At 40.1% G+C, this 24,709-nt stretch overlaps 1 protein-coding gene across 1 annotated transcript in view; it reads right to left on the bottom strand.

The window, feature by feature from the left end:
- LOC121284946 (low-density lipoprotein receptor-related protein 1-like) overlaps positions 1 to 24,709 on the bottom strand; it is a 1,922,347-nt gene that overhangs the window by 313,886 nt on the left and 1,583,752 nt on the right. Inside the window, exons 50-53 of the mRNA XM_041200912.1 lie at positions 23,766 to 23,888; positions 17,167 to 17,286; positions 2,511 to 2,639; positions 1,628 to 1,750 (exon numbers count right to left, since the gene is read on the bottom strand). Of these exons, the coding sequence (XP_041056846.1) occupies positions 1,628 to 1,750; positions 2,511 to 2,639; positions 17,167 to 17,286; positions 23,766 to 23,888 (495 nt within the window). The remainder of the gene's footprint in view (positions 1 to 1,627; positions 1,751 to 2,510; positions 2,640 to 17,166; positions 17,287 to 23,765; positions 23,889 to 24,709) is intronic.

The raw sequence follows: 24,709 nt of genomic DNA, 5'->3' as shown, positions 1-24,709 counted from the left end.
CTGATTTGATTGTGGCCCCTTAATTCCACTTTGCTGCCAGCCCTCCATAATCCTCGACTCCCTTATAGATCAAAAATCTGTCTAACTCAGCCTTGAATATATTCAATGACCCAGCCTCCACTGCTCCCTGGGGAAGAGAATTCCAAAGATTAGCAGCCCTCTGGGAGAAGAAATTTCCCCTCATTGTTAGAAATTAGAAACAGTGATAAACTAGGAATAGGGTTTGATACATATATAAGATTAGCTTGAAATAGGTAAAGGAATGGGTTAGTTTTTTTTTAAGTTAACTGTGTTTTAAGTTCATTTTACTCAAAATTGCTTAAGGTTTCACTATCATGGAAACCAGGCTAGAGAATTCATTACTCTTAGATAAGGTTGGCTAGATTGAATAAAAAGCCACAGTTGGAAGAGATAGCAAGTGGTATGAAGCTGTGTTAGACTTTTCATTTCATCTTGTTAGCTGAAATATATGTATCCAGTAGTAAATGGGAAATCACACATGACTGCAATGACCAATAGTCCACTTCACTAGCGTAGGGTAACAACAACTGCACTGAATGGCTATTATGATGCTTGTTAGGAGATCTCTGAACAGGCCTAGACATAAATAACATAGCAAAATTAATAAAAACTTTTGGAAGTTAGTGTAGTGCCAGAGATGGAATGATGGGGAGGATAGGACTAGTCCAGGACAGAGAGCTTGAGAGGTGATAAGGAAAAGATGAAGTAAGAATTTGGCCAGAGTACATGTGAAGGTCCAAAAGAAGAATGGCAGTTGATTGACATCAAAAGGCAAGATGTTTAATTCAAAGTTTAGACAAAGAATTTGATGCCCCATTGGGTATTTTGAAATGAAGTAAATCTTCATAGGACCATGAAATCCACCCCTGAAAAAGGTGGTGTAAAAGGTCTCTGAAGGAAGGCCCCAGACAAACACTCCTGGAGGATTCCAGAAGTTGAGAAGACTTGAGCACCAAGAAGAGCAGCAAGGAGACAAAGAAAGTTATTGCACATCAGCTGTCCTGCGCAATCTGGATCAGTACTAACTATGTGTCACATTTCCTATCTTAATCTTTTTAAAGCTCAACACCCTACCATATTGATTGAATTCGAATCCTGATTGACTGATTGATTAAATAGTGATAACTCTCAATTAACTTCCTAAGTTTAACTCAGACCATCCTTCAGAAAGTAAAATTCTGCCAAACTCCACTTTCCTGCTGGCTTTTTGTAACCCTTAGCACCTTTGTAGATCAAATATTTGTCTAACTCAGCCTTGAATACATTCAATGACCCACCCTTTCCTGCTCCAAAGATTAACAAACCTCCAAGAGAAGCAATTTCTCCTCATCTCCATTTTAAACGGGAGACCTCCTTATTTTTAAACTGTGCCCCTTAGTTCTAGAGTCCCCCACAAGGGACAACATCCTTCTCAGCATCTACCGTCAAGCCCTAAGCCATAAGAATTTTAGTTTTTAATTTCAGATTTCCAGGATCCACAGTTTTTGCTCTTGTATATGGTCAGAGTCCTTGATTACGTTATCTCAGGGCAATAATAGCATTAGTAAAGATTCATCAAATTTAGAGTATCACCAACATTTTGATATTAGGAATATTTTATACCTACCACATTCTGGAGGTTCATCAGATCCATCTCCACAATCATCATCATGGTCACATACAAAATATTGTGAAACACACAATTTGTTCTGACACATGAAAGCCTTGTTGTCACATGTGCTATTGTGTGCTAGAATAAGGAGAAACAATATATGAAATTAAAATTGATAAGTCTTTGTAATGATTATTATACAAGTTGAAGTTATCGCAGTAGCATATGGCTCCATTAACCTGGTCAGAGCCTTTCTTTTCAAACATGGGCTGAATTTTGCCGTCGGTGAGCAGGGAGTGGTTTTTCTCTTTTTTAAACTTGTTCACCCACAATGACCAGGTGTTCCTGGTCCCGCCATGGTGAGTTTCCCTGCTGTGGATGTGTCGGGCCTTTCAAATCCTTGCTGACTTCCATGGGACCAGAAGATGCCGCCGGCGGGACCAGAAGATCCTGCCAGCGGGAGGGACTGGAAAATCCCACCCACTGTCAGTTTTATGCCTGAGCAGTAGTCTGTAAATTTACCCCATGTAAATCTCGAACCCAAACCTTTGGTTTGCGGCTGAGTCAAAGGGGGTGAAACATTCATCTGATACCTTTAATTAACATTCTTTACATGGTTTACAGATTTACCATTTCCCAGTGTTATTCTTGAACTAGAAATGCACTAGGCCAAAACATAAGATGTTCTGTTGTATGCCACACTGTTGCCTCTAACTATATATGAACTAATTACCATTTGCAGAAGGTCTGTCATAGCTTACTCTCTCAATCTTTCTGAATGATGCGGATAATGCAACTTCATTTGTTCATCTTCCAGAAACCACTGGTCCTACTGTATAACTGTTGTGAATAAAAAGCACCTTAATAAACCAGGACAACTGTTTCCAGCATTACTTACTGCAACCAGCTGTGGAGAGTTCATCGCTTCCATCAGGGCAATCTTTATCACCATCACAAAGCCAGTGATTTGGGAGACAAACATGAGAGTTGGGACATTGGAACAGATCAGGAGCACAAGTGACTGAACCTGTGGTAGTGAAATAAACTATAAATGACATGTTCATGGAGTAATGCTCAAGATAGTGTGTGAAACTGGTCTCTAAATACATGTCTAAATACATCTCTAAATACAGATAAGTTTGGGCTTTCAGTTCCTCTGGTTGTGAATTTAAAATGTAGTTGTTGAGTAACTTTAATAAACTCATCACCTGATACTCAAAATCTTCCTCCAATCATAAAATAAGTAAATTGAAACTTGCAAAATGAAAGAAAAAAATGTGCTAAAGAGTACTAAGGCTTTCTTGATCCTAGCGTGAGAAATTCATACAGAGTTATACTGGAGTTCTGAGTAGCAGGTAGTACATACAAATAAAATAAAGTCAGAATGGAGCAATTATATCTAAGGGGTATAGCAACATGTCTGTGATTCTGAGATAAAGATCTCCTAAAGATTCCAAAGAAACTATGTCTCATTAAGATTGCAATTCAGCTCCATCAATATGATACTTAACCAAAGTTAAAATTACTAGAAACAAAAATATTTGATACAGCTGACTGATTTAGCAGTGTATAAAATAGTTGGTGCCAGGCTTTGGGAATGAAGATGGCAATACACAATACAGCCTTAATGTATGCTCAAACAGCAAAGCCCCAGGCCAGCTTGGTTTTGGATCTAATTATAATTATTGAGTGAGCTCCCACCATCTGACAAGCCTTCCCAGGCAGTTCACTCACTTGAAGAAATGAATATCAGTCTGTTTGGCTTGTTGGTTAAGTCCTGGGGGTGGAGATGAAGGGAAGCAGATAATTGGAATGCTGCAGAGTTGGGAAAGCTTAAGAATTCTGAAGAGAAGGCCCAGCGCTCCTGCTATTTTATTGAGATATGAAATTTGCCAGATGGGGGCTAAAATAATTGTTAGGTTCCTCATTAACAAATGCAAGAGGCCTAATGTTAGACTTAGGCAGTCCCAGCGGCACCTGAAATGTTATCCAATCAATCATGAGGTCAGACTTTGTTCTGACATTTTGGAATATTGGTCCCGTTCTGCCTGTTGAATGCCTGTAAAATGGGCACAACAATATTCAATTTCTAACTCAAAGTCTTTTCATTAACAGGATTGTTCATGATACTGCAGTATTCTAACTGAATATGCAGCCATCATTTGTTTGCAAATATCTGAAGTAAATCATGAATGTGATTGTGACTTTACCAGTTATCTTTGAAAATATGATTTTTCAATTTTCAGCTGACTGGAAATTTTGCAATTTTAACTGAGACAGAACAAACTGTTTAAAAATGCAAGGCCACATTCCAAGTTGAAGGTGACAAACTAACAAATTGCCCTAAGGGAGTGTGAAGAGAGACATTTCCTATAATCCAGAGACACATTGAAACATATAATTGTCTAAGGATTTAACATTAAAAACGCAAAGCACTGGATATTGAAACAATGGCTGCCACAGACAGGCACAACCAAAACATCTTGGAAATACACAATGGGTGAAATAATTCAAGGCAAGGCTGCCAGCCACTAGAGAGAGATTGCAAGTGAAACAGCGGTGTCAAGAAAGTCTTCAGCATAGGAAACAAGCTAAGGGCTGCGCTCTCTCGCTTTCTGTCTCTTTTGGAATAAGTAAGTCACCTGGTTCAAGAAGCCAAATCCATCAGTAACCCACCAGTGTACTGAGATCTCATAATAATTGAAACATCTTCTATATCTGACAGCATCCAAGAAACCAGCTAACCTAAATTGGCCATACTGTTTAAAATCTACACCTCAAGGAAAATCAAAGCACATTTAACCATATATTATTTTACCTTTTTTATTGGATTCTAACTCCCCTTATTTCTGGTGTGGGTGTGTGTGTGTGTGTGCGTGCATGTGTGCCCGCGTATGTGTGGGCCCAAATGATTGCATGAGGACCGAATACATGAGGTTACGTTTTTATTATTTTTTCTTGGGTTTAGTGGTTAATAAATTTGCTCTTTCTTTGACTCAAGAAAACCTTGTTTGATTGGCTTCTTATTGCTCACAGCTTAAATAGTAAAATATGTTCTGATTCGAAGATGGTAGATCCTTGTGAAAAAGAAACTTAAACCTTTATTGTGACCAACCAAGGGGGTTGAACAGGGGGGAACCAATTCACCCCTTCTCACCTGCTCACAACAGGTTATTTTAGATTGATAGATAAAGGGCACTGCAAAAACTTCTGCTTCCTGAACCCTTTGACTATTAATGATGGTAGCGAGTAATTCCTTCCTGCCAAATAAAGCAGCTAATTTTCTCATCCAAAATCAGGTGAGGTACATACTGGGCAGCTAGTCCGCTATTGCCCATTTCACACCCAAGGTGTTTGCAAGGTGATCTTAAGTGATATTACTTTAAATTGAACTGTTGGAGGAGGACAAGGGGATACAGATTCAAACTAATAAGAGGTAACTTTAGGACCGATATCAGGAGTTTCACACAAAGGGTGATCAACACTGAAATGGAATCGGGGTAGAGTGATGGAGGCAAAAATTCTTGAGTCGTTTAATAGGGGGACTGTAATGTTGCTCTGGACGGTTGAATTATGATGGGCCAGATGGATTTCCTCAACTGTTAATAACCTGTGAATAAAAAGTCATCATGAGGGACAATTTTTTTGCAAGCATGGATGGAAGTAGAGTTGGAGATCAATGAGACAACACCATTGGCACCTCGAAGCAGCATATGAAATTTTATCAAAACAGCTCAGAACTTTTAACACCTTGGGCAGAATCTTCTGGCTGGCGAGCGGGTAGCGGAGCCCACAAGCCAGCGCTTAAAATATCGCGCGCTGTCGCGCAAGCGTCCCAACGTCAGTGCGCGGCATCGCGATATTTCAGTCGGCAGGCACGCTATGCAGTGGGACGCACGCCCATCAAAACTTAAAGGCCTCATTAAGGCCCTTAACTTGCCAATCGTGACGATTTTGAGGGGCCCGTGTGAACTTAGGCTCGGCGCACGGGCCCAACGGGCAGACGGGTAGGGGATTTTTTTTACAAGCCTCAACCAGTGGCGGGATGAGGTTTGATTTCGGTTTTTAAAAAGTTTAATAAAGTTTTTGTTTATTTCATTAACATGTCCCATCTCATGTGACATTTTCACATGAGGGGGACATGTTAATTAATTTTTTATTGTTCTATGTCTTATATTTGCCAGCCTTTCAATGACCTCCCTGAGGAAGCAGTTTGCCTCAGGGAGGTGTGCACTCCTTCGTGGCATGCCTGAAAGAGCTCACTCTGACAGTTGGGGAATCCCTCCCCCCCCCCCACACAGTAAGTGCATAGCGAGCCTTAATTGGCCCGCCCACTTAAAATGGCAATGGGGCCCGTTTCGGCGGCGATGATCGGCTTCCCGCCAGCCCATCAAGGGCAAATTTCTGCGCCTTGTTTTTTCTCTTAACCTTCGTTGTTATTCTGAAAAGAACTTCAGGCTATCTAGTTGCTCCTCATAACTTAAGTCAACATTTCTGCTTTCATCTTAACACTTCTGCATTCCCTCTATGGCCTTGGCATCCTGCTCTAGATATTTACTACGCCTCACTGATGCATTTACTTTTAGTGATTCTAAAACTTCTGCAGGATCTTTCTCGAGATACTCAATACCTATTTTAGAAAGTAGCAATTACGGCTTGGAATGTTTTTTCTGTGGGATTCTTAAGCCTGAAACCTGTGCCTGTGGCTTCTTTGCTGCGCTTTCATCGCTTTACACTCCAATCATTGGTACTTGATGTGGTGCCTGCGCAACATCCCATGTTGAAAAGCAGATCCACTAAGGTCTTAATCCCAAACTAACTCAAGCATCATGTAGCATTAAACTCTCTGCCCAACACTTGCTCACCAGCATACAAATCTTGTCTTTCCTGCCTCTACTTTATCACTCTGGCCTGAATTTTGACGTTGGCGAGAAGTGGGGGTGGGGGTGCAGGGCCCGCTCGCCGACACGTAAAATGACTCGGGATGATGTCAGGGGGAACCCTTGATGTCATCCCGCCCCATTTAAATTTTCAGGAAGGCGGGGGCGCAGCAAAATCAGCTGTGGGCCCGCCAACCTGTCAATGGCCAATTGAGGCCATTGGCAGGATCATTGAAACAATTAAAGGACCTGCCCATCCAACCTTAAGGTTGATGGGCAGGCCAGGAGACCTGGTGGGCAATAGAAAAAACAGGAAACCTCAACCATAGGCGGGATGAACTTTCATGTCGGGATTTAAAAAGTTTAATAAAGTTTTAGTGTAACTTATGAACATAATTATTAACATCTCATGTTAAGGATTTTTTTTTTCTATTTTTAGAGTTTTTAAAATTGTCAGCGATCTCCCTGAGGCAGCACTTAGCCTCAGGGAGATGTGCGCTCTTTTGTGTGCATGTGCGAAAGAGCGCACTCTTGCTTTTGGGGAATTCCCCTCCCCACCTGCAAAGGGAGCGCATAGCGCTTCCTGCCAAACGTTGCGCTGGGCAGGCCTCAGTTGGCCCACCCACGTAAAATGGCGGCGGGGCCCGCTTATCCAGCTGGGATCGGCTCCCCACCCGCCAGAGATTGAGTTGGGCCCGCCCAACCGGTAGGCAGAAAGTTCTGCCCTCAATTTCCTTATCCAGATCATTAAATGTTTATTGTGGTGTGTCTGCGTTTGGGCTTGTGCTTGTTTCTGCTTTGTGTGGTGTCAGTTGGCAGTCTGTACACTACATCTAAATTAGTGAGTACTGCAGACCATGTGATTAATCTTGAACAGTTAAAAGAAAAGAGAACATTAGGAGTACACGATTATTGCTCCCCTGGAAGCTGCATTGGGACACCTGGCCTCCTCTCCCTTCTGCCCCTCTCTTCCTCCTCAGAGGAGGTGCCACCAGTGAAGACCACAATCCCCATTACTAAGGTAAAAGAAGGCTGCCTGATACCTGGAAGGGTCCATACAATCCAAATCCTCCGGGAGACACCAATGAATCCCGAAATGAAGCCTAGAAACACTAAGAATGAAGCTCAGAACTGAGATGAAGCTGTCATGTTCAAATAAGCAACCAGCAACAAACTATCTCCTAATCGCTTCACTACTCACACTGGCAATGCTGTTGACCCTTTTTATCCCACCCTTAGATAAGGTTTTGCAAGATGTGGGCTACCCGCTTGCCCATTTTGCCCATGCAATGAGTGCAAAATCACATGGGCAATGTAAAATCGGGTTCAATTGGGTTTTTAATAGTCTTAAGTGGCCTCTTAATTGATGGCGGGTGCAGCTCCGACACCCATGCGCACCAGGCATCCTGAAGATTGCGCAAGCGCGGGATGACGTTGCACCCTCACCCAACGTCTTCTCATGCTATTTTACACCCAGTCAGGTCAGGCCTGTGCCCGCCCATGAGGCACAAAATTCTGCCCATCATGTTTCTCCCTTAAGTATCTTAACAGTCTGGATAATTGATGTTCTGCATGGATTAAGTGCATTAGGTCCTGAAGTAAAAATTCTACTGACAGCAATTTAGTTTGGGTCAGCAAGCAGGCAGTGTAGATTGGATTTTTGGCTATTATCATACATTTATCATTGTTTCTGACATAATAACATCCTTGCTGATATGTCTGTGGTGAGGAGTATAATTTGGCACACTAAAATTCATTGATTTACACTTAAGTAAGAAGTACCATTTTCAACTTCTGATCAATGCATGCTCTTCATGTCCATATTGGTCCTTTGTTGCTACTTAATAATATTGAAGCCTTATCCTGGTGCTCTTTTTCACTTGTGAAGTTGACCTCCATCGTAATCTTCGCAGTGAGTTTAGCTGACCTGTTATTTATTAGCACCTTGTTTGGTTCCATTGTGTCAGACTTGCCTTCCCTACAGCATCAACAAGTTTCATTGCTTTTTCTTCCATCTTAATCTTTCAGTCAATAAACTCGGCTGTCCAAAATGGACCATTCATTATCCTTATGATTTAAATGGTTTGTACTGTGAAGAAACATCATTGCAAGCATGATGTGATGGAGGCCAGTTTATGTTTACATTATAGTTCAAATCTATGTTGCATGAAATTAACTGCATGAAATTGTGGCCAATAACTATAAATTCTTCTTAACTGTTGTGCTATCAGCCTTGTATTGAGATAAATACCCTTCTCAGTATTATTGAAGGAATGTATGATTAGACTGGTTCTTTTGGCAAAACAGAATTTTAATTACAGTGGGAACTACTGTTGCTGCAATGATATGATAGTAACATCAGTTTTGGTAAGCTTATTCCTGCAGTTACATCTTTTTATCTCGGCTATATTTTTTACTGTTGTAACACAGGAAGGAGCACTTCCTGCACATGCTCAGTTGTAGTCAGAGCATCAGCTGGCAGCATTAAAATAAACAGGTTGGCTTGACACAAACAATAGAGTTCAATTTACCCATTTTTAGGTCTGTGCAGTCCTTAACCAATTGCAAGTTCTTGCATCCACTCTACCAATGATTTATCAACTGTTCCCTCTGGTAAACATGGTTCTGATGATTCAGTTAACAATAAAGATACATAAACAGGAAATTTGAGTAAATGAAATTCTCAACTTCCAATGTGGAGCAGCGGTTGTAGTATTTAGTTTAAGGACACTGTTTGGCAAAAAAAAAAATCAATAAAAATGATTTTGATTAAAATATTTAAGAAAAATTCATTACTCAATGTGGGACTCAAAACAATGACCCTATGATTAAGAGTCCCATCATTATTTGTGAGCTATCCAAGCTATGTAGGAGCTCCTTGCATAGAGCCTTAACACAGAGGCCGTGGGGGGAGGAGGGGGTGCGGAAGATGTGTAATGGAGAGAAGTGACGGAGAAATTGTTTTCACCGGTAGTGAGGAGGAAGTGGGAGGTGAAAAATGGACTGAAGTTGAGAAATAAGAAACAAAGTAGGAAAAGTAGTAAGACATCTTCTGAGGCAGATTCTGAGGCAGATTCTTTGAGGAAAGAAAAAAGAACAGAAGCAATAGAAGAGTTCAAGGTCATCCTTAAAAATGCATCTAAAGATAAAGATTTGACTAAAATGACTTTGGTTAAGTTAGCAACTTTCCTTAAGAATGGAACTGGAGATATTAAGTTTGCTAAAAAATTATGGAATGGTAATCTGTTGATTTTTGTAGAGATTCTCAGCAAAGGAATAAGGCTTTAAAAATTAAATATTTAGGAAAATAACGGGTGGAGAGCTTTATTCCAGGAGACCAGAAATTTGTGCTAGGGGTGATCTCTGGGGTGAATTTTGATATCGGTGTGGAAGTTATGATGAAAAATGTTTGGGGTGGGAAAGTAGTAGGAGTTAAATGTATTCAGAGCATGGGGAATGGAGTGACGTGTGAGTACTGCAGTTATTTTGAACTTTGAAGGAGGTGCATTTGGGATATTTGAGATTTTCAGTGAGACCACACATTCCTCCTCCATTGCGCTGTTATAATTTTCAGAGAATTGGTCATGTAGTGGCTGTATGCAGAGGTAAAAAGAGACGTGGAAGGTGGGAAGCAGCTCACAATTATGGAAAATGTGGGGAAGGAGTGGAGGTTAAGTATTGTAAAAGTGGGGATAAACACAGTGCTGCTTGTGGTGGGTATGAGAAAAATATTAAAATGCAGGAGGTACAGAAATTGAGGATGGAGGGTAAGCTGACTTATGCAGAGGCAATGAAAACTGTGAGGGAGATAGCAGTAGGAGTGACAGGTATTTTGAGAAATATGGGAGGGAATATGACAGACCATTTGGTTGTGACTCACAATAAGGTTTCAAGATCATCTGATCTTTTCCTGGTCAGTAAAGTTAACTTCTTGGCTTTTGTTATTGAAGTGATCAATTGCACTGCGCAAACCCAAAGCAAAACGGGTAAAATGAAGATTATTGTTTAGGCAGCTGTGAAGTACCTGGATGTTAATGATATGTCCCTTGAGAAAATAAGTGAGGTGTTCCTGTTAGGTAATAAAATACAACCATCTCAATCCCCTCAGGTTAGTTGGTTTCATGTTGAGTTTTTTAATATTACAGTGGAATGCAAACGTTCAAGAGTTTAAACATTTTTTAGCTGATTTAATTGAAAAGTCAGATATTATATGTATTCAAGAAACTTGGTTAAAACCGTGCTTAGATTTTGTGATCCAGGGATATGCGGCAGTTTGGAAGGTTAAGATTGTGGGTAATGGAGGGGGATGTGCTCTTTTTCTTAGAAATTCAATAAATCATAGAATTATTTATTTAGATATTCATTTAGAATGCAATGTAGTTGAAATTTAGTGTCATTCTAATAGTTTTCTTTTGATTATTTTTTATAATTCTTGTAAAGATCTTATTATTGAAGAATTAGAAGTCTTGATACCAGGTGTCAAAAAGCCTGTTATGTGTTGTGGGGATTTTAATGCACATGGTCCAATGTGGGTTAGTGGTCATGTAGATAGAAATGAGAGGGTGATGGAAGATTTACTTGACCATTGTTATCTGGTGTGCTTGAATGATGGGAGGGGTAGTAGGATAAATGTTGATAAAAACACCTTGTCATGCTGAGACCTAATGCTGGTTTCCAGTGCTTTGGCAGGAAGATATGAATGGGATGTTTATGAAAACGCTACTATTGGAAGTGATCAATTTCCTATATGGGGAAGAGTAGGGTTGTGTTTGAATGAAAAAATAACTAAGGTGCGTTCACAGTGGTGTTTTTGTAAAGCACAGTGGATGGTTTCTCGGAAGGGGTGTGTGAATAGAATTAATGGCCTGGGGCTTACGGAAAGTGTGGATAGCTTAGATTTATGAGATATAGTATTGGGTGCTGCAGAAGTGTCTATTCCATTAAAGAAAGGAATACGGAAGAAAATAATTGTGCCTTGATGGAATGTGATTTGTGATTTGGCAATAAAGGAGGAATAAAGCCCTCAAGTTGGTGCACAAAGCTTATACATTTGAAGCAATATTGGGTTATAATAGGAAGAAAGCCATAGCTCGTCAAATTATTAGGTGTGAGAAAAAGAAGTATTGGAGGAGTTATTGTGATACTATAGAGAGGGATACATCGACAGGTGACGTATGGAAGAAGATTAGAGGATTAATGGAACTTGTAAGGTCAAAACTTTTCCAGTATTGGTAGGTGGAGATGATGTTGCTAAAACCAATCTGGAAAAGGCAAATATGTTGCCAAAGGCATTTGCTAAGGTAAATAGTAGTGGTAATTTAGATCCTGAATATTCTAGTATCTGCAAATCTTTCTTTGAGAAAAGTCAGGATATTCTCAGGAGGAATGAGAATACTGGCAATCCTGTAAATGATTGGCTTACTTTAAATGAGTTGAAACATGCAATTAGCAATACTAAAAATACAGCTCCTGGGAGGGATCTCATGTGCTATGAAATGTTTCACAAGATGGGGAATGACTTTTTAGAAGTACTTCTTGAGCTTTTTAATTTACTATGGGAAAAAAGGTACTTTGTCTAGGAGTTGGAAAAATGCTTTTATAGTGCCATTTGGAAAGCCAGGAAAAGATTTATCTCATCCATCATCATATTGGCCCACAGCATTGATGTCCAATATTTGTAAAATAAAGGAACACATGGTTACCTGTTTACTCTCTTATTATTTAGAGAGCAAGCCATATCAAAGTGGGTTTCGGGAGTTTCGTTCCACTTTGGATCAAGTGATGAGGTTAGATACTGATGTCAAGAAAGCTTTATATAATACAGAAAACCTTATAGCAGTCTTTGTTGATACTGACAAAAATATATGATATGCTGTGGAAAGAGGGGGCTTTGTTTAATTTAAAAGGTTTGGGTTTAGAAGGGTGAATGTTTAATTTGATACAGGATTTCTTAGTAGATCGTATCATACAGGTGAGGGTGGGCAAGGAGGTGTCGGATACAGTAGTGGTAGAGAATGGTACCCCACAGGGAAGTGTGATTATTCTGGTTCCTTTTAATATTATGATTAATGATATATATGATAATGTGGGTAAGGATATGGTACTGTTGTCGTATGCACGTGATGGTGCAATTTGGAAAAAAGGCTGAAATGTTAAGTATGTACTGAACAAGGTTCAAGAAGCCTGAAGGGCATTGGAGCATTGGTCTAGGCTGTGGAGGTTTAATATTTCTAAATCAAAAACTCAGGCAGTTTTCTTTACAAGAGAGAAAAATCTAGGTTTATTTCATAAACCAACTGAGGTGGTAAAGGTATTTAAGTTTTTAGGGATTTAGTTTGATTGCACTCAAACATAAAAAATACATATTGAAAGACTAGTCATTAAGTGTAAAAAAAGTGATTAACTTATGTATGAGATGTATTGCTGGATATGACTGGGGAGTGGATAAAGGGAACTTTATTAAGAATATATCAAGCAACAACCAGTGATTGACTATGGATGCCAGGCATGTGGACCAACGGCAAAAACCTTATTGTATAAATTGGATGTAATTCAGTCTCAAGCATTGAGAATTTGTCCTGGTGCTTATATCTCTTCTCCTATAATAGCTCCACAGCTGGAGAATGGAGAAATGCCGCTTGAATTGAGGAGAAGGTGGATGGATTTGAGTTATTGGGTGGACTTGGTAGGGCAGAAAAACAATCATTTAACCAAATGTGTCCTTCAAGAGAGTTGGAAACACAAATCGCAAATAAGGGTTTTTTTTGGGAAAAAAGGAAGTGATTTAGTGGAAGAGTTGGGCCTTAATATAAGCATACATGCATGCTGGTCAGTAGTTCCACCCTGTTACTTTTAATATCCAGAGGTTGATTTTACAGTATTGGACACACTTAAAGGAAATATAGGTTTTAATTTGTCTAGTTTGGAAAGGAATATATAGATAAGAATTGGTTTGCCTATATTCAACTTTATACTGATGGTTCTCAGGATCCTGGAACAGGAAGGACAGGTTCAGCAATTTTTATTCCTGAATTTAACGTTAGGATTGCGAAAAAGCTGTCTGACAATTTATCAGTATTTTCAGTTGAGTTGATGGTAATTATGTTGGCTTTAACATGGGTAGTGGAGGTAAAGCCATTGAGAGTAATCATTTGTTCAGATTTGTCATCAGCATTGTTCTCTATCCAACCTTGTTTTTCTGAATCTAGACAGGATTTTATTTTTGAATTTTTTCATTTATTGTATAAAATACAACAGTTGGGTATTGTGGTGGGTTTTTTTATGGATGCCGGCACATAAAGGTGTGGTAGGGAATGGGGCAGCAGATTCATTGGCTAAAAGTTCTTTAAATCACTTGATTTCAGATATTGAGATTTCATTAGGGAAGACCGAAATTAAATTTATTATTAAGGGTGAACTATATGCATTGTGGCAACAAAAGTGGACATGAATGAGAAAGGAAGACATTTATATTAGATTTAAAACAACGTGATGTTATCTAGTAAATTCACTGGGAAGTGTAGAAGGGATGAGGTGATTGTGAACAGGATTAGGATTGGGCACTGTGGGTTAAATAAGTCTCTGTATGTAATAGGAAAACATGTTGATGATTTGTGTCAGGAGTGTGGGGAAGGATTCCTGGAATTGGTGGAGCATGTTTTATTATACTGTACTAAGTTTGCAGCTGAAAGGGGAACTATGCAGTCTAATTTGTAACAGAAGGGTATATAGTGATAGGTGGCTTTTATTTTAGCAGTTAGGTTTGGGTATTGGGATATTTATAAAGTAGAGTCGTGTTGTCTTGTTTTATATTTCACAGGGTTAGCGCACAGAATTTAATTTTTTTATTTTCATTGCACATCTTCCTCCGATACAGTAGGTGGCAGTGATACACCAAAGAGGTGTGAATTTGCCTGAAACCATAAAAAGAAGAAGACTTAACACACTGGCTCTAACATAAGGAGGCAGCACTCATAAAATCTCGATTGAGATCCCCTTAGAGATTGGGAATTGAAATGAATTGTTACCAGCAAATTATGTTATTCTTTCCTCTTGGCTATACGGTACAGTAAAATCAATGCCGACTGCGCATATTCCAAACTTCAAACTGTTGTATCTAACAAGCCAGTAAATGAACCTTAGAAATCTACTGCACAGAAGGGGACATTACATCCATTATTTCTGTGCTGGAGCAACCCAAAACTAATCTTAATGTCTTATTTGCTGTCCATTTATCATCCTCGGCTTTAAACTAGGACAATATTAGAAGTTAGTTTTCTTCTCATTGATGGGGTAGATGATCAGGGCCATAAAGGTGAAAAAGAACAAAGCCAACGGAATATAATGAAAAAAATAAAAGAAGTGCAAAATTTTTCAGTAAAGTAGAATAGAGTAGAAATGGAAACAAAAATCAAATGATAAGACAATACCCAGGCATTGCACAACCAGGTCTTACTAATGCTGAATCTAGACTATAGAGTGGGGATAGATAGCTTTTATCTATAGCGTCCATATGCAATAGAGATACAGGACCGAAGTTCCCATCTTGTTGTACTATTAGGTGATGACTTTGTGTCCCTTGACTACCGGGCTCAACCAAAATTGTATACAGTCCAAAATGCAAGAGGAAGGCACAGTTACTTCAAGGATCACTTTAAAGTATATGTCGAAAACACTAAGAAAATAAAAGGCTATGACACCACCACTTTAGCATTTTCACTTAACATGTTTGTGTTTCAAGTTTCCTCAGATCTGTAACAGTGCAATTAGATAGGATGCAAATGTCAATTGATAATTGGCCTAAATGAATCAATTGAATTAAGGCCACTTAGCTATTGAAAGTTACAGCTGAAACAAATTCTTTGTTTTCTCTCACCTAGAAACTATCCATAGCACATTTCCTCAATCCTTGTGTCTGAATAAAATGTTTATGCAATGGAAATGTTCCTGCAAAATGTAATGATGCTGCCTAATGAATGGGCTTACACTGCACTTCGAAGTTGGTGACAGAGTGCCTATTCTACAGAAATCTATGCGATGAGTGCTTGGTATCATTATGTTTTCAATATGAACATTCCAAACAAGGGACAGCTTACCTGTTTTCCAACCAAAGCAACTAGTTCCATTTTGCATAATAGATAAATAACGAAGCAAGCAGATCACTTGCAGAGGGGTAGGAATTTAGTGGTAAACTGATTATGCCAGGTTATCTGTCACATGCACCTGCGGCCTGACTGGAAGGGCAGGGGTGGGTGCAGATGCTTTCAGTCATATCTGGGGCTATTTTTTGGTGGGAATTCCACCAACTGCACCCTTCCCTAGGTTCAGCTAAAGCCCTGCTTGATGAATATTCCAGACATCTTTTGAAAGATGTTTCCTCTACATTGGAGAGACTAAACGCCGACTGGGTGACTGCTTTGCGGAACACCTTCGGTCTGTCCACAAGCATGACCTAGACCTCCCTGTCGCTTGCCATTTCAACACTCCACTCTGCTCTCACACCCACATGTCCGTCCTTGGCCTGCTGCATTGTTCCAGTGAAGCTCAACGCAAACTGGAGGAACAGCACCTCATCTTCCAACTAGGCACTTTACAGCCTTCAGGGCTGAATATTGATTTCAACAATTTTAGATCATGAACTCTCTCCTCCATCCCCACCCCTTTTCTGATCCCCCTTTTTCCCAATAATTTATATAGATTTTTCTTTTGCCACCTATTTCCATTATTTTTAAATGTATTTCCATCCATTGTTTTACCTCTACCTTTTAGCCTATTTCGATCCCTTCCCCCCACCCCAACCCCACTAGGGCTATCTGTACCTTGCTCGTCCTGCTTTCTACCCTTAATGCCACCTATTATCACATTCCTTAGATAATATCACCACCTTCAACACCTCTTTGTCCTTTTGTCTATGACATCTTTTGGTTATCTCCACCTATCACTGGCCCTCTATCCAGCTCTACCTGTCCCACCGCATCCCCACCCCCACCCGTTAAACCAGCTTATATTTCACCCCTTTTCTATTTTTCCTTAATTCTGTTGAAGAGTCATATGGACTCGAAACGTTAACTGTGTTCCTCTCCCTATATGCTGTCAGACCTGCTGAGTTTTTCCAGGTATTTTTGTTTTTATCTTTTGAAAGATCGTGCTTTTCCATCCGGGGTGTTATTTTACATTTTAACATTACTTATATGGCTGTAAAGGAAATCTAATTCCCCTAGTTCAGAATTTCCTCTGTTGCATATCCACAAGCCATCCAACCTGAATATTTAAATAGCCCCAGAATTTGGCATGAAGTTCGCTCCAGGATACAACAGTGATTGGAAGGTCTGACCTTCCACATTTTTGGTGTTCGAGAATGGGCTTGAGAATTTGTTACCCAAAGCATTGGACTAGAGTTAAAAACAAAATGGACTTCCCAATATCATATCTGTGTTTGATATTCATAGGATTTGGAAGCAGTATATAGAAGGGTCAAAATAAAACTTTCAAGAACCAAATATCTGAATGTGCTGCTGAGGTTACATTTCAAGGCTGCATTTGGTTAACCACACAGTATATTTATAAAATCTAAACAACAAGAGTTCTAAGTGCAGTTACATGTGGGCTGATATCATTAACCACAAGCATTTCCAGGATTCATTACTGTTATCTAACTCCTAACCGAAAACCTACCGCAGAGAGTGTCTACTTCATCAGCACCATCCCGGCAGTCATCCGTACCGTCACAGACCCAGCGATTAGAGATGCATTTGTGATTTGGGCATTCAAACTGATCCCATGTACAAAATGAATCTATGAACAAAAAAAATGTAATGTTAATATCCATTTAATGCTTTGCTAGATTGAAGTGAGTTAGTGTTGCACATATCCTTCATAATCTATGCACCATTGAGCCTGAATCTATCTATCTGTCACAAATAAAAAATGGTTTAAGACTTACTTTCATGATCATTAAATTATCATTTTGAAGCACCGTAATTCATATGGTAAAATTTATGCCTCTTGAATATGGCTGGTTAATTAATAGATTCAAAACTTCCTGTCTTCTTGCTACCTTGTCAATATTAAAAGCCATTGTCTCAAAGGCAAATAGTTTCAGTGCTGAATGGAATGCACCATAAATTTTCAAAGATGGTCTTATCCATTTGGCCATAACTTTTCCATGTCTTGTTCTTCTATAATGTTCCTGTCTATCTAGGAAATCTGAACTTTGCATAAGGGACAAAGTTAAATATTTACTTGGACTCTGAAGCAAGAACTGTAAAGTTTCATAGAACTACTGAGTTTATCATAGTTTGTTAGACCTTGGAAGTGCAATATGTTAAAAATAATAAAATGATTGATTCATAGTCACCTGATCTGAAGTATCTGTTTCAAGAAGAGAATTTACAGGAATAAAATGACAGACTACACCATTAGTTAATAATCCAAAATTGTATGCACATTGTTTTAAAGCTGTCTATCAATATGCCAGAGAGATATCTTGTGGTTATATTGAGACATTAAAGGAGCCAAGGTTAAGATTCACTGATGTAAAAGGAAAATAACCTTGTATTTATATGGTGCCTTTCAAGACCTCAGGATATCCCAAAGGACTTTGCGGCCAATGAAATACTTCTTTAAAGTTGTAACATAGGAAGTATTCATGCACAGCAAGGCCCCACAACCAGCAATGTGACAATTTATAGATTGTCTGACTTTAAGTGATCTTGGTTGAGAGAGACAATGTCCCAGATAATCTGATTAGCATAACAATTCAACTCTGACTCTGATTTAATCTGCCCACCAACATTTTACACTGGAGGCTTTACACCTTCTGATGCCGGCTCCAGCATGGATGCAGGGATGAACACAGTTGGAAGACAAGTTTTCGGATGTAATTCCAGGCTGAAGACATGCCCCTTAATATCTGTCTTTGGTACATTGAATTACATTTTTTAAATGGAGCTGTCAACCTCTGAAACTGCACAGCCTGACCCTAGTGATAGTGCTTATGCCTCCTCACCCCCTGACAATGTTCACCCCCTTCCTCACCTCTAACAATGTTCAAGCCCCTTCTTTACCCCCAAAATTATTCACCACCCTCCCTCACCCCTCACAATGCTCAACCCCTTCTCTCAACCCCAAAATTGTTCACCCCCGCTCCCTCACCCCTGAAAATGTTAAGGCGTTTCTCACCTCCAAAATTGTTCAGCCCCTCCCCCTCGCCCTCCAGAATGTTGACCCCCTCATCTGCCAACAGTGTTCACCCCTACTTTCTCACACCTGAAATTGTCAATCCTTCTTTCACCCCTCAACTATGTTCACCTCCCTCCTGCACCCCTCGACAATGTTCACCCCTCCTCTCTCACCTTTGATAATGTTCATCCAGGTATGGGACCCAGAAGGTGGAAGTGGAGAAGTCTCAGCCTTTGCAATTGTTTAATGGGTTTGAGGGTCTTACAGCCTGTGTGGGTGAAAGTGGGGGCTGCAGGGTGGATGAGCAAACCGACAATGGCACCATGGTACAAGAAGCCATTCAATGGAGGGCAGTTGATAGGAATGTAGTGGTAGCTGGGGACTGTATAGGCAGCAAGAGTCCAGATGGTTATGTTCCCTGTCCAGTACCAGGATTCGGGATGCCTGCTCTAGGCTGGAGAGGAACTTGCAGTGGGAGCGGGAGGATCCAGCAGTTATGGTCCACGTAGGCATTGGTAGAAATAGGAAAGAGGTTCTGCTGAGGGAGTAATGGTAGCTAGGGGCTAAATTAAAATGCAAAACCTCAAGGGTAATAATCTCTGGATTACTACCTGGAGTCACAAGCAAATGGGCATAGGGTAAATAAGACTATAAAGTTAAATGCGTAGCAGAAAGATTGGTGTGGGGGAAATGGGTTTTGATTCCTGGGGCACTGGCACCAGTACTGGGGAAAGTGGAGCTGTACCTTTGGGACAGTCTTCACTTGAACTAAGCTGGGATGAGTGATCTGGCGAGTCTTATAACTCGGTCGGTAGAGAGGGCATTAAGTTAAACAGTGGGGGTGCGGGATCAAGTTTGGGAAGATGTGCTAAATTGAATAGAGAAGACAAGGCAAGAGGGCAAGGTAAGTATAAGGGAAATGATGATTAGAGCATGGCAGGATAGGACAAAGTGCACAAATTTATGAGTTCACCAGTACATAAGGCTAGAGGTTACAAAAATAGTAAAATGACAGAACTATAGTCTCTGTATCTGAATGCATGAAGCATTTGTAACAAAACAGATGAATTGACAGCACAAATATAAATAAATATCGATGATCTGATAGACATTACAGAGACATGGCTGCAGGATGACAAAGACTAGGAGCTCAATATTCAAGGGTACATGACATGTAGGAAGGACAGGAAACTAAGAAAAGTTGGAGGGGTTGCTCTGTTAATTAAGGATGTTATTGGTACAATAGAAAGAGATTACCTTCGTTCTGGAGTTCAAGATGTAGAATCAATTTGGGTAGAGAAGATAAATAGTAAAGGTAAGAAGTCACTTGTGGGGCTGGTTTATAGGCCCCCTAACAATAACCACACAGTAGGACGGAGTATACAGGAAGAAATAATAAGGGGTTGTCAGAAAAGTATGGTGATAATCATGGGTGATTTTAATCTACATATAGATTGAATGAGTCAGATTTGCAAAAGTAGCCTGGATGATGAGTTCAAAGCGTGCTTTCGAGACAGGTTCTTAGAGCTGCACATTCTAACACCAACCAGAGAGCAGGCTTTACTAGATCTAGTAATGTACAATGAGACAGGATTAATGCATTATCTCATAGTGAAGGCACCCCTAGGTAGCAGTGATCATAATCTGATTGAATTTTACATTCAGTTTGACGGGGAAAGGGATAATTCTAAGCCTAGTGTTTTAAACTTAAATAAGCGCAATTCTGAGGTATGAAGACAGAGCTGGCTAAAGCGAACTGGGAAGGTAGGTTAAGAGGTAGGTCAGTGAAGATGCAGTGGCAAAGATTTAAGGAGATACTTCAGAATACTCAGAAAAGTTACATTCCAATGAGAAAGAAAAACCCTAAAGAAAGGGCACGCTATCTTCTTTAATTAGTCACAGCTGTAGATCATATCAAATTGAAAGAAAAAGGATACAATTCTGCAAAGATGAGTGGCAGGTCAGAAGATTGGACAGGGTATAAATAACAGCAAAGAATGACTAAAAGATTAATAAGGAGAGAGAAATTAGAGCATGAGAGAAAGCTAGCTAGAAATATAGAATAGATAGTAAGAGTTTCTACACATATTTAAAAAGGAAATGAGTAAGTAAAGTGAGCGTTGGCCCTCTAGACAGTGAGCATAGCAAATTAATAATGAAAGATAAGGAAATGGCAGATGAATTGAACAGATATTTTGCATCTAACTTCACTGTAGAGGAGAGAAATAACATACCAGAAATAATTACGAATCAGGAGATGAAAGGGAGGAACTTAAAACAATTACAATCACTAGGGAAAGGGTACTAAGAAAATTATTAGGACGAAAAGCTGACAAGTCTGCAGATCCTGATGAACTTCATCCTAGAGTCTGAAAAGAAGTGGTTGCTGAGATAGTAGATTAATTGGTTTTAATTTTCCAAAATTCCTTAGATTCTGGAAAGGTCCCAACAGATTGGAAAATAGCAAATGTGACTCCACTATTCAAGAAAGGGCGGGAGACAAAAAGCAGGAAACTATAGGCAAGTTAGCTTAACATCTGCCATAGGGAAATTGCTGGAATTTATTATTAAGGAGGTTATAGTGGGGCACTTAAAAAATGTCAGTGCAATCAGGCAGATTCAACATGGTTTTGTCAAAGAGAAATCATGTTTGACTAATTCAGTTGTGTTCTATGAGGAAGTAACAAGCAATGTGGATAAAGGGGAACCTGTGAATGTGCTACTTAGATCTCCAGAAGGGATTTGACAAGGTTAAACATCAAAGGTTACTTTGCAAAATAAGAGCTCATGGAGTGTAAGGGGTGGCATATTAATTTGGATAGAGGATTAGTTAGTTTACAGGGAACTCAGAGTAGGCATAAATGGGTCATTTAAGAGAAGACAAGATGTGACAAGTGAAATGCCACAGGGAACAGTGCTGGGGCCTCAACTATTTGCAATTTATATCAATAACTTGGATGAAGGGACTAAAAGTATGGTTGCTAAATTTGCTGATGACTCAAAGATAGGTAAGATATTATTTAAATGGTGAGAGATTACAGAACTGGGTATCCTGGTACATGAATCACAAAAAGTTAGTATGCAGGTACAAGAAGTGATTAGGAAGGCAAACGGAATGTTGTCATTTATTGCAAAGGAGTGGAATATAAAAGTAAGGATGTTTTGCTACAGTTGTACAAGGAATTGGTGAGTCTATATTTGGAATACTGTGTGCAGTTTTTGGTCTCCCTATTTAAGAAAGGATATAAATGCATTAGAAGCAGTTCAGAGAAGGTTCACTCGACTGATACCAGGAATGGTCTTGGGGGTGGGGCGTTATCTTATGAGGAAAGGTTGGACAGGCTGGCCCTGTATCCATTGGAGTTTAGAAGATTGTGAAGTGATCTTATTGAAACATATATGATGTTTTGGCTACAGTTATACAGGGCATTGGTGAGACCACATCTGGGAGTACTGTATACAGTTTTGGTCTCCTTCTTTAAGAAAGGATCTAAATGTGTTAGAAGCAGTTCTAAGAAGGTTCACTCAGTTGATATCTGGGATGGTGGGGGGCTTACCATATGAGGAAAGGTTGGATAGGCTAAGCCTGTATCCATTGGAATTTAAAAGATTGAGAAGTGATCTTATCGAAACATATAAGATCCTGAGGGGACTTTACAGGGTGGATGCTGAGAGGATGTTTCCCTTTGAGGGAGAGATTAGAGCTAAGGGACAGTTTAAAAATAAGGGGTCACCCATTTATTCGGAGATGAAAATATACTTTTACTCACAGAGAGTCGTGAATCTTTGGAATTCTCTTCCTTGGAGAGCGGTGGAGACAGGGTTAATGAATATTTTTAAGGCAGAGATAGATAGATTCTTAACTAACAAGGGAGTCAAAGCTAATTGTGGGTAGGTGGAAAAGTGGAGTTGAGGCCAGAATAAGATCAGCTTGAGGGCCCGAATGGCCTACTCCTGTTCCTAATTCATATTTTCCTATGTTCGAACTTTCCTCACCCCTGACACAGTTCACCCCCCCTCTCTCACCCCTGAAATTGTTCACCCCTTCCCTCATCCCTTGGCAATGTTCAACAACCACTACCCCCGAAAATATTCACACAACTTTGTTCACACACCCTCTCTCGGCTTCAGCAGTGTTCACCCCCCTCACCCATGAAAAAACAAAAATGCTCAAACACCCCTCTTTGCCCCGTCCTCCAACTGCCTGCACTTCCTGACTGTGCTGACTCTTCCAATATTTGCCAGGCAGCAGGCAGGAGGCAGGGTTCAGAATGTGAGTTGGGAGAGGGGGTGCACGAGGGGCTGAGCACTGTCCAGGGGAGCGAGTGAGCACTGTCCAAGGTCAGGGAAGGGAATGTTGCCCAGATGTCGTGGAGGTGGTGGGGGTTGGGGGGGGGGGGGGCGCGGGGGGTGGTGGGGGTGGTGGGGGGTGTGGTGCTGTGTTAATATTGTCAGGAGGTGGGGTGAACATTCGTTACCAGGACAGGGGCTGAACATTACTATGGGTTCTGGAGTGCTTTGACATTCCAGCTGATTTACTTAAGAATTTTGCTGGTTTGACACATGCTATGAAAATCTCTAAGTAAATCCGTGTAAAAACCAGGTTAAGTACAACCCAAGTCTCCATGGTTCTGGCCAATTGCTCCCTCTGTCAATGGAATCACAAAGCAATCTGGGCAGGTAAAACTAGCAATCAGAACTCAAAAACTTCCACATAAATTTTGTGAAAGTGCGTACTTCAAGACTTCCTCAAGGTCCTGAGGTGCATTAGTGAAGTAAGTTGAGATGGAGTCCTCTCCCCATATCAGAAGATTTGGGTCATTATGCCCAAAGGAGGACTCCCCAGGTCTTCTTCATATTATGGTATGGGATATTTTATATCCCATGAAGATAGGGTATCAGTTAAACATCTCATCCAAAGGACTGCACCTCTCATCTTCAGTACTACAGTAAATTGCCAGCCTAGATTATCAGATCAAGTCTCTGGGGTTTGGCTTGAACTGATGACCTTTTGACTCAGAGGCAAGAGTGCTACTGAGCCAAGGCTAAAACCCAACAAAGGATTAGTGTAGTTCGTATAAAGGATTAGATACCACAATGGGATTCATCTGTGCCATCTTCACAATCTTCTTCTTTATCACATATCCAAAAAGCTGGAATGCATCTCCCATTTGGACATGCAAAGTAGTGCTCTTTGCATTTGAGTTTGTGCTGAGCTAAAAGAAAAATCAACACAAGGTATTATTCAGTAATTCAGAAATCTTACAACTATTCTTTGGAGAAGATAATACACAGCACTCAACCACATTTAAATAATTGAATCCAACTGACAAAAACACAAATAAATAAAGAATAAAACTGAGATGTATCAACAACTGAAAGAAATAAGATTAGTTAATGACTTGAGTAGAGATTCTTCATTGGCACTGGATCACGTTTCAGAGTGTTGCAGTTGACTTTCCTAGTGCTCTCTGTTCTGATGCTATGAAGGCACAATGAGCCTGAAATGTGCCGCTCCTGTCAGAAGTTAGCAGTAGCTAAATTTGGTCTATTGGTTCATTTATACAGCCTAAACTAAATGGCTAGCACAGACTTGGCCCAGATGGGCCTTTGTACCAGGAAATGGAAGGAAAAAGTGGACAATTACTGGAGAGGCCCACAGGTGTAAGCCTGGATGATGATCAGAAAGTTCCAAGTCCAGAGATACAGTGGATACTTGATGAAAATTTGGACATCCATTTTTAGGATCTTCTTTGGCTTGCTGCCAGTATGATCACTTTGCCAGCTTCTTGGAACACTCCTGAGTTTGGCTGTCTCAGGCCACATTGCCAGGAAACTAAAGCATAGATACAACGAGCCAAACAACCTCCTTCTGTGCCATAAATTTTCTATGAAGTGGAGGCTAAGAATGCTCCTCCCACCTCAGTCACTTCAGTTCATTGGGCCTACACCACTAGGGATACAAGCTCTGCTCTACCTCCCGGGGATGCCTTGCAAATCCATGGGCAATGTAAAAGGTGTCATAGAGAAAATCATC

Source organism: Carcharodon carcharias, chromosome 12 (genome assembly GCF_017639515.1).
Source record: "Carcharodon carcharias isolate sCarCar2 chromosome 12, sCarCar2.pri, whole genome shotgun sequence".
Taxonomy (NCBI): domain Eukaryota; kingdom Metazoa; phylum Chordata; class Chondrichthyes; order Lamniformes; family Lamnidae; genus Carcharodon; species Carcharodon carcharias.
This window is presented reverse-complemented; position numbering and strand designations above follow the sequence as displayed.